Below are 10,784 nucleotides of genomic sequence, written 5' to 3'. Positions count from 1 at the left end.
AAGTCAAAGTCTTGCGTAGCACCCTGTATACTAAGCATAATTGCTAGTAAAAAGTACAGTAAAATTTCAAAAAACTGTCGTAAAATTCTTTCGTGGGACAACATGGTATTTTAACAAATTTGTTAAATGTTAACCAGGCATTTTACTAGTAAAATGTATACTAAGTATAATTACTAGTAAAAGGTACAGTAAAGTTTCAAAAAACTCATAAAATTCTTTCGTGGGACAACATGGCATTTTGACGAACTTTATGAAAATTATTTTAAATTTCACCATGCATTTTACCAGTAAAATGTATACTAATTGTAAGTATAATTACTAGTAAAAAGTATGGTAAAGTTTCAAAAAAACTCTCATAAAATTCTTTCGTGGGACAACATAGCATTTTGACGAACTTTATGAAATTTTTTTTAATGTTACCATGCATTTTACTAGTAAAATAACTCTCGTAAAATTCGTCACAATGCCATGTTGTTCTACGACTACATGATTTTCAGAATAAATTTTAAGAGAAGACTCTCCGTGCATAATTGAATTTATAATAATATTATATGTTAAATAAACTTGTAACGAGTCACCAGCGAACACCGCGTATAGCTCCGGCACCCCCTCCTTGCGCATGATCCCCCGCCGCGTCTCTCTGCCGCTCACCTCCCACTTACGCCTATATAACGGCGCCGCGCGCCGTCCGAAGCACCAGTCCCGACCGGCGAGTTGAGCCGGCACATGCTCTCGACAAGCGAGCTGAGCTTTGAGAGAGACTCCATCGTCCCGTGTGTTGAACGGGGCACCCCCCTTCCCGACGTGCGTGTTGAGCACATCCTTCTGCCTCCGCCGTGCGAGTTGAGTACGGCCGCCCCGCCGACGTGCGTGTTGAGCGCGTCCCACCGACCCCGATGTACGTGCTGAGTACATTCCCTCAATACCGACGTGCGAGTTGAGCACGCCCGCCCGTCCGCCCACCGTACCGAGGCCCCGACCCGAGGGGCTGACCGCGACACCGAGCCCGCAATCGGGAAACGCGTTTGCGCCGCCGCAACCCCGGGCCGTCACGACGCGACCATACCCGGGGAGGACACGACCGCGTACCGGCGTTAGATATTAAGGCACTAGCTAGTAAGGAACTAAATGTTAAGATCGTAGGCGTTAAGACACTATAGCGCAGGGAACTGTATATATTAGCCTAGGGCAGAGGAACGAATAAAAACGGTAAACGAACAACTCGTGTAGTCTATTGGCCAATTCCCGCCGCCCGGACCTCGGTCCACACTCCGAGCTACCCGTAGCAAAGAGAACAGGTCACAAATGGCGCCCGAACAGGGACTTGGCCAGTAGACTCCACAAAAGGGAAAGCCAACGGGGGCTCGAACCCGGAACCGCCGCCATGCCGCGAACCAGCACCGGCTGGGTACACGCGCTATCCAAGAACGCTTTGATCGCCGAGTTAACCGAACGCAAACTGCCGACCGAAGGAAGCCGCGATGAGCTGCGCGCCCGACTCCTGGAATCCGTCCGAGCCGAGCAGAAGGACGCCACCGACGCCGACAACGAAACCGACTCCGAGGAGGACGACGAACAAAAGGTCCAAACCGAACGGACCAAGCCCGGCCGTAACCGCCGATCACTGACCGACACCACCACACTACTCGACACGGTCCGCAAATGGGGATGCCAGTTTGACGGCAAAGACGGAGTCGCCTTCCTCGAACGGCTCGAAGATCTGAAGGAGGGCTACGGGCTGACCCACAACCAGCTCCGCCACTGCTTGCCGCTCCTGTTTAAAGACCAGGCGCTCCTATGGTATCGAAACAACCGGGACCAATGGGCCACCTGGAAGGAATTTGAGGAGTGCTTCCGCCAGTATTATGTCCCCACCAAGACCCGGTACGAGCTGGAGGAGGCAATCGCACGACGGACCCAGGGACCGACCGAGGCTGCACGAGACTACGTGACGGCCATCCAGACCCTCATGCGCCGCCATAAGGAGATGACACCGGAGGACCGCCTCGAACGGACTTATCATAACTTGCGGCCGGAGTACCAGCTCTTCATCCGTAGGTCCGACTTCCAGGATCTGGCAGAGATGCTACGGCTGGCCGACGACTACGAACGCATCCGTAGATACAAACAGAACTACCGGCCCGGACCGAAGAATGACAAAGGGAGGGACCAACCGAAAACAGCGGTTGCGGCAATCACGGCCGAATACAATCCACGGGACTGCTGCTGGGGCTGCGGCCAAAGGGGGCACACACGACGCTTTTGCCGACGGCCGCCGAAAGTTTTCTGCTCCCAGTGCGGGAAGGAAGGCGTCCTCACCCGCGATTGTCATGGCACACGGCCGGGAAACGCGGGCACGGCCGCGGAAGCCGGGGGAGCTTCCCGGCCCCTCAACAACCCCACCAAAGAGGAAGGCGCCGCATAGGCCACCAGCTCCCCAGTATCCGGCCGGGCCCACGCGCCAACGATCCACGACCGCACGCGGAGATCGAGATACAGGGGCGACGCTATACGGCCCTACTGGACTGCGGGGCAATCCTCTCCTATATCTCCCAGAGGGCCGCCGACCGCCTACGCCCGCACACCCACTGCCGACGGATCCAGGCCGCCGCGTATCTTGCCGACGGACGAATCAGCCTGGTCACGGAAGAGCTCCGAGGATACACGCGAATGGGACGATTCCACGGGTGGCAGGCGTTCCACGTGCTGCCAAATCTCACCCCCGACATCATCGCGGGGGTAGGACTACTGCAAAAAGCCGGATTCCGATGGGGCATCCCGCCTCTCGCCGCCGTGAGCCCCGAGAGTAAACCCACCGCCAAAGTAAGAGGAGGCCTGAACCCCTGCTCAACAAGCCAGCAAGGGCGGCTGCAGCAGCTACTGGACAGGATGCTACCAAAATTCGAACAGATACAAGGGACAACGCCGCTGGCGACTCACCACATCCGACTAAAACCAGGGCAGGTACCAATACGCCAGCGCTACCGCACGTATAATCCCGCGATGCAGCAAATAATAGACACCGAGATCAACAAAATGCTCCAGGAAGGGAGCATAGAACCAACCTGCAGCCCCTGGAACTCGGGGGTCGTGCTAGCCAGGAAGAAAGACGGACGGCATCGATTTTGCATCGACTTCCGCCGAATTAACGAAGTCACCGAAAGAGACGCCTATCCGTTGCCGCCAGTACAACACATACTCGATCAATTGCGGGAGGCGCGCTACCTATCCACCATCGACCTCAAAAATGGATACTGGCAGGTGCCGCTCCACCCAGCCAGCAAGCCATTGACCGCTTTTGCCGTCCCGGGGCGAGGACAATTCCAATTCAAGGTTATGCCCTTCGGGTTACACGCCGCACCCGCCACCTTCCAGCGTCTGCTGGACCAGGTTATAGGACCGGACATGGAGCCCCGAGCCTTCGCCTACCTAGATGACATCGTCGTGCTGGGCAAAACCTTCGGGGAACACCTGCAAAATCTGGAGGAGGTGCTCCAACGCCTACTCAACGCCAACCTCCGTCTCAACCCGGACAAATGCCAGTTCGGCCGAACCAGCCTGCGCTACCTCGGGCACGTAGTAGACCAGGGCGGGCTCCGGACCGACCCAGAAAAGGTCAGCGCGATACTAGGCATGCCGACCCCGACGAACGTAGGGGAACTCCGCCGATTCCTGGGCATGGCATCCTGGTACCGACGCTTCATCCCGAACCTAGCACAAGTGACGGCACCACTGAACGAACTCCTCCGTAAGGGGACCCGGTGGAAGTGGGGGCCGGACCAACAGGCAGCACACCGACAAGTAAAGAGCGACCTCGCCACAGCACCCGTATTGCGGTGCCCGGACTTCACGAAGACCTTCACGCTACAAACCGACGCCAGTGACAAGGGACTAGGGGCCGTACTGACACAGGACGTCAACGAAGAGGAACGAGTGGTCGCCTATGCCAGCCGCACCCTCAGGCCAAGCGAGAAGCATTACTCCGCGACCGAGAAGGAGTGCCTCGCCGTGGTATGGGGAATCGAGAAAATGCGACCCTATCTCGAGGGGTACCATTTCCGCGTCATTACGGATCACTTCTCGCTCCGATGGCTCCGTACCCTCGAGGATCCGACGGGCCGGCTAGCTCGATGGGCGGTGTTCCTGCAGCAACACGACTTTGAAATAGAATACCGAAAAGGGGCCCTCAACCACGTGCCGGACGCACTGTCTCGCCAGCCTCTAGCCGAGGGGGAGGAGGCTGTAGAAACAGCCGAATGGGATCTGGCGGCTATACTACCCAAGGATACCTGCGCCTGGTACCAGCGGACCACGCTGGCCGTGCAAAACGAGCCAAAGAAGCACCCAGACTTCCGCATACACGAAGGGAATCTGTACCGCCATTTCCATGAACGACACAGCACGGACGAACAAACGAGCCAGGCAGCATGGAAATTCTGCGTCCCGAAGCCACTACGAGACCAAGTGCTAAAAGAGTGCCACGACGAGGCTACCGCCGGACACCTAGGAGTAGCAAAAACGCTCGCCCGACTGGCTCAAAAATATTACTGGCCGGGCATGTTCAGAGAGGCCACCAACTACGTCCGTCAGTGCGAGAACTGTCAGCGGTTCAAACCCCAACAAAGACTAACCGCCGGGCTCCTGCACCACGATCGAGTAGAAAGCCCTAACGAAGTCCTGGCGATAGACCTGATCGGCCCGCTACCACGATCCACGAACGGACACACGTGGATACTGGTCTGTCAAGACACGTTCACCAAATGGCTCATAACACGCCCTCTACGACAAGCCACCGCAGCGGCAGTCACACGCGCCATCGAGGAGTGCGTGCTCTACCAGCATGGCTGCCCCCGACGCATCATTACCGACAACGGGAAGCAGTTCGAGAGCCGGGAATTCCGCGAGATGGCAGCACAAGCCGGGATCCAGCACCGACGCACGCCGCCCTACTCCCCCCAGTGCAACCCCGTAGAGCGCGCAAATCGAACTTTGAAAACAATGATCTCGCAATTTACCGAAGGAAATCACCGACACTGGGATAAGAGGCTGCCCCTGCTCACATTCGCGATTAACACGGCAGTGCACGACAGCACCGGGTACACCCCGGCCCGCCTAACCTACGGACGAGAACTGGAAACTCCCGGGACGCTGCGCGCACGACACGAAGCCCCGCTCGAGGAAGCCGCCGGAGCCGAACAAAGACCAACGGCGCGACTGCAACAGATCGAGCGAATGCGAGAGGAATACGAAGTGGCGATCTTGCGGCAGGACGAAGCCACCGCCCGCCAAGGGCGATATTACAATCTCCGCCGCCGGGACTGGAAGCCAGCTATTGGGAGCCAGGTCATGCGGAGGGAGCACCCGCTATCTAAAGCGGCCGAAGGCTTCGCGGGCAAACTCGCGCCGCGATACACAGGACCATACACCGTAGAAAGACTACTATCGCCGGTCATCGCCCGTCTGCGTGATCACAACAATCGGCGTGCCGGCATAGCACACGTGAAGGATCTAAAAAGCGTCTGAAGAAGCCGCCCGCACCGAATATAAGGCCGCCGCGACCGATCGGAAGCCAGCATTAGTCATGGAGCACGACAAGCGACGACCAAGTCGAAAACCCGACTCCCGGCTGGGGAAGCTGAGACAGCGGTTCGCCAAGGCCGTGGCAGCGCCACCGAGGAAGCCGCAACGGGTCCTCCCGCCGGAAGCAACCCCGCGCAAGATTCCGGCCCCGACACCACCGAAGGCGCCCGCACCACCTCCGACTCCGGCCACACCAGGTCGACCCCCAGCCGTGGCCCGCAGCCGAACCACCCGCTCCCGCCAGGAACTCCTGTACGAGGAAGCGATGCGGTCCAACCAGGCCATGTGCGAGGAGCTGGAGGCGCTCTTCGGGTCCCTCTCCGACTTAGAGGACGAGCCGACACCCACCGACAGCGCGGTCCCCGAGGCTCCGGAGGCACCCCTCGTGGCCGCGAACGCAGTTCCGCCAACACCACCGCCGACACCCGGAGTCCCCTCCAGCACCGGAAACGAGGACCCTCCGGCCACCAGCGCGGGCTCACCCGGCAGCGGACCATTCCAGGGGTACTCGACTCTCCCCGACGAGGAACTCCGGGCAATCCCCTGGGAACGGATCCGGCCAGGCCAGCGTTACCGGCACCGCACCCCCCTCCGTACGATCGTCGTGAAACGGCTGCGAACCGGCGAATTCCGTGTAAGATAAGGATAAGGAGAATAAAAGGCTAGACACAGATATCACGCACGGGTCTGCCAAGGGGGAGGTGTAACGAGTCACCAGCGAACACCGCGTATAGCTCCGGCACCCCCTCCTTGCGCATGATCCCCCGCCGCGTCTCTCTGCCGCTCACCTCCCACTTACGCCTATATAACGGCGCCGCGCGCCGTCCGAAGCACCAGTCCCGACCGGCGAGTTGAGCCGGCACATGCTCTCGACAAGCGAGCTGAGCTTTGAGAGAGACTCCATCGTCCCGTGTGTTGAACGGGGCACCCCCCTTCCCGACGTGCGTGTTGAGCACATCCTTCTGCCTCCGCCGTGCGAGTTGAGTACGGCCGCCCCGCCGACGTGCGTGTTGAGCGCGTCCCACCGACCCCGATGTACGTGCTGAGTACATTCCCTCAATACCGACGTGCGAGTTGAGCACGCCCGCCCGTCCGCCCACCGTACCGAGGCCCCGACCCGAGGGGCTGACCGCGACACCGAGCCCGCAATCGGGAAACGCGTTTGCGCCGCCGCAACCCCGGGCCGTCACGACGCGACCATACCCGGGGAGAACACGACCGCGTACCGGCGTTAGATATTAAGGCACTAGCTAGTAAGGAACTAAATGTTAAGATCGTAGGCGTTAAGACACTATAGCGCAGGGAACTGTATATATTAGCCTAGGGCAGAGGAACGAATAAAAACGGTAAACGAACAACTCGTGTAGTCTATTGGCCAATTCCCGCCGCCCGGACCTCGGTCCACACTCCGAGCTACCCGTAGCAAAGAGAACAGGTCACAAACTTGAAACAAAATTTTACATAGAGCCCGCGAACCAAGCGAGTGTACTCTAAGAATAAGTGAAATATAAACGTTTCGACTTACAACGAGGTCATCTTCTTCCGCGTTTGTATTATTTTTCACTCAGTATACATATCATTGGCCACGCACATCTTGCTTGGTTCGTGAGCTCCACGTAAAATTCGTTTCTGTTTAAATTATTGAGCCTCTATATTCTTATGTTTGAAATTAATTTATTATCACGATAAATTGTTACGTTCATTAATTTCAAAATATCAATTCAAAGTTAAATCAGTCACAATTGGATTATATTTTCTAATTATATCTCCGATAACACGGATAACAATTATTCCGATTTAAAAACGTGTCTGAATTAAACAAAGTAACTATTTCCTGTTGAGGAATAATAATTATCACGCTAGACCTCGCGTGAGTAGAAAAAACTCATAAGAATCTCGAAACTGCTAGATGCTATTCAAGCTATAAAGTGAACAATTTGTACACGGTAAGACTTTTCTCTTAAAATCCACCCTGGAAATCATGTAATCGTGGAACAACGTGGCATTTTGAAGAACTGTAGGAGAGTTTCTTGAAATTTTACCATACATTCTACTAGCAAAATGTGTACCAAGTATAATTACTGTTGGTAACTAGTTGAATGTATAATGAAATTTAAAAAAAACTCATAAAACTCTTCGAAATGCCACGTTGTCCCACGATCGCACGATTTTCAAGATAAAAATTAAAGAAATTCTTTCCATGTACATATCCTAATCGAAATCTCTACATTCGACCGATAACAATTGTTCTTATCGTAACTCGCCAATGTCTGAAACGAAGAAGCTCCGCGTGTGTCACTGGCGTGACGAAAGCCGGACCAAATTCATCGGGATGACTCGCGCGCGTTGAGAGATCTCATCTCGGAGCAGCCGCGAGCGCGATGACAGCATCCGGCGATGACGTCACATAGCGGCGGCGGCCGCTGCGACGACCGTGCACGATGACGTCGACGATGATCGCGGATCGGCGGCGGCGGCGGCGGCGGCGGCGGAGGCGGAGGCAACGGCAGGAGGAAGGAGTTGGATTGGAGCTCCGACAGGAATTGACGGTGCACCGTTTCGTCGCGGGGCCCCAGTACCTTTCAGATCGCCGTGTCGTCGACTTCTTTCGGACTCTCGCGGATTCGCCGCGGGAGAGCTCGATTCCGCGCGCCGGGCCCGGTCGTCGATCCGCGACGCCGCGCCGGCCGCCGGACGCCGTCGGCACATGACAGTGACCCACATACCGCGGTTCCGGTATGCCGCGTTACGTTAATCCCGGCGGACACCGGACGAATTCATGGTGGAAGGATTACATGGTGTGCTCAATTGCCTGGGGGAATCGGGTAATGACGTCACTCGCAGTGTTGCCAACTCCACTTCTGCCTGTCTACTAGATGGTGTTGTAAATCCTACCAGAATCCTACTAGACAAAAAAAATTTGAATTATTTGTTATAGCACTTGCAGACTAATGTACAAACGCGACGCGCGATGTAAGAGCCATTATACGATTGTGGTTTGGGTAAAATTTTATAAATAATAAAATACCAAAACGATAATAAATTGCACATATATATTCATATAACCATATATATTCACATATTGCACATATATATTCAGCTAACCATAATAAATTGCACATGAATATTCAGACAGAAAAAATAAAAAATAATCAAAAGGAGTCCAAGATAGGATCATCCTCATCTTGTGTAAATAAATCTTGCTGAAGTGGTTCCGACCTTTGAACATCGTCAAATATCACTTCATCTGATACAGACGTACGGGGTGTATATGCAGCAAGAGTGCCTATTTGGTCCAGTACTGATGTTGGGAATTGGTAGGTAGAGCAACACAAATTCAACCTACGAAAGCCAGCACGAATTATGAGGATTGCTACCAAAGTTGAATCATCGAGCCTATTCCTGTGAGGTGATTTAACAATTTTCATTTGACTGAATGCTCGTTCAATTTCTCCATTTGACCAAGGTAGCACTAGACACTTTATGGCAAAATTTACCAAATCCACAAAGGGATTTTCTCCAGCAGCATCCTTATACTGTAGGACCTCGACCCAGAAAGGTACAGTCTTTTCTGTATTCTTCCATTCCACGAAAGAAATTTTCGACCACTGAAAGTCTATGTTGGTTATAATTTCTGGAGGCTCTTGCATGAGCTGTGCAAGCGGTATCACTGACGGTTTCACTGTGCGTAAACAACTTTCTGGAGCGAGAAGAGACACACTCTGAAGAACCTCTATGTTGTCTGGAAGTCGCAGCTGCAAGTTGCTTACTAGAGTTGCAACAAAACTGATGCATCTCAATCTGATGGCCATCTCGTCGTCAACATTGAGAAGTTTGCTGGAACGTGCTTGACGCATTTTCTCTTCAAACGTATAGCCAAGGTAAGGCTTTGGATGTAGGTGATTTTTTACGTTAACAGTGAGCAAATTTTCTTTGAGCCCAGAAACAACGATTCGCTTTGCTAGTCCTTGAATAAGAAGAGTCAAGGATTTCAAAAGCTTCACAGGATCGTTTCCATTTGTCTGGAAGACTTTATTCACCTAAAAAGAAAAGAAGATATATTTAATATAGACAGCTAGTACATATAATATATATGCTTTGGTCAGGGAATTTTCAGGGAGAAGTTTTTTGTCAATATCGAATCAATGCCTCAATGAAATCTATGTTAATAATCCATCGATATTAAAAAAAGTCAATGTTAACGTGTAAATTGTGACATCAAATTGACAAAAAGATAAAAGAATTCTAACTAGAATACAAAACTTTGTTTACCTTCTGGGCTTCCTCGAGAATAGGTTGCAGAAACAACAAGTATAGTTCGTTGCGAACATCGGAATACATGTTGAAGAGAAGTTCAGCTGTGAAGCATTTGTCGTTCCCTTTCCACAATTCAAAATGCAAACGTAGCTCTAGCCATTGTTTTACGATGCGAGTAACTGCTTGGGAGATAGAGAGCCAGCGAGTATCAGCTACCTTAAGGATCTTAAGAGGATTATCTCCATCATTGAGAGTGTTATACAGGGCCTGGAAATGTCCTTGCCGATCAGCTGACCTAAAAATCCGCCGACATTGGTTATTACACTGCACCTACATCGAACCCAAAACTCAACACTCCAAAATCCAGATGCATAGTTACAAGAAGTTCAAAGATCATGAAAACATTGCGTGCTTACTTGCCTCACTGAAATATATACTAACTGGAACGCGCGCTAGAGCGGACTGTACCTTTCCGTCCCCACTCTCGACCACCCTATAAACCAGACAATGACAGACGCCACTCGACGATGCTCTCTCTCGGTACGCACGACTCGGCTCTAGCGCGCGTTCCAGTTAGTATATATTTCAGTGACTTGCCTGGAGAACCATGTATACGTCCCGCTGATGAGAAACTCCAAATTTTTTGGCATTACTTCTTTAACAGATTCTGAAACCGCTAATTGAATGGAATGGCAAACACATCGTATGAGAATTAAATGAGGAATGTCAGCCTTAAGTCTTTGGTACACTCCTGTATTGACTCCTACAAAATGAAATATTCATATGAAATTCACAATTTTCATACCGTGTTAAGTATTCTCAAAACAGTGAAGCCTAGAAAACACTCACCTGTCATGACCGCTGCGTTATCAGTCCCAAGTCCTCTCATATTCTTTAAATTCAAATCAAACTTTTGAATTACTTCTTTGACAGCTTTAGTTATATGT

The 10,784-nt window shown here is 52.5% G+C and overlaps 2 protein-coding genes across 2 annotated transcripts; one reads left to right on the top strand and one right to left on the bottom strand.

The window, feature by feature from the left end:
• Nucleotides 1–5,581: 5,581 nt before the first annotated feature.
• Nucleotides 5,582–6,223, top strand: LOC105556170 (proteoglycan 4-like). The gene has a single exon (XM_012003247.1). It carries the CDS (start codon nucleotides 5,582–5,584, stop codon nucleotides 6,221–6,223), a length of 642 nt encoding a protein of 213 aa, XP_011858637.1.
• Nucleotides 6,224–8,005: 1,782 nt separating this feature from the next.
• Nucleotides 8,006–10,163, bottom strand: LOC105556169. The gene is made up of 2 exons (XM_012003246.1): nucleotides 9,853–10,163; nucleotides 8,006–9,620 (listed from the first exon to the last, which is right to left on the bottom strand). The coding sequence occupies exons 1-2, from the start codon at nucleotides 9,919–9,921 to the stop codon at nucleotides 8,733–8,735; spliced, it is 957 nt and encodes a 318-aa protein (XP_011858636.1). The 5' UTR covers nucleotides 9,922–10,163; the 3' UTR covers nucleotides 8,006–8,732.
• Nucleotides 10,164–10,784: the final 621 nt, after the last annotated feature.

Source organism: Vollenhovia emeryi, unplaced genomic scaffold, assembly GCF_000949405.1.
Source record: "Vollenhovia emeryi isolate VEMERY1.0 unplaced genomic scaffold, V.emery_V1.0 DF940268.1, whole genome shotgun sequence".
NCBI lineage: Eukaryota > Metazoa > Arthropoda > Insecta > Hymenoptera > Formicidae > Vollenhovia > Vollenhovia emeryi.
This window is presented reverse-complemented; position numbering and strand designations above follow the sequence as displayed.

Coding starts and splice junctions, on each gene's coding strand:
- LOC105556170 (XM_012003247.1), top strand. CDS start 5,582: ATGGAGCACGACAAGCGACGACCAAGTCGAAAACCCGACTCCCGGCTG.
- LOC105556169 (XM_012003246.1), bottom strand. CDS start 9,921: ATGTATTCCGATGTTCGCAACGAACTATACTTGTTGTTTCTGCAACCT. Junction 9,621..9,852: donor TTCTCGAGGAAGCCCAGAAG/GTAAACAAAGTT, acceptor TTTTCTTTTTAG/GTGAATAAAGTCTTCCAGAC.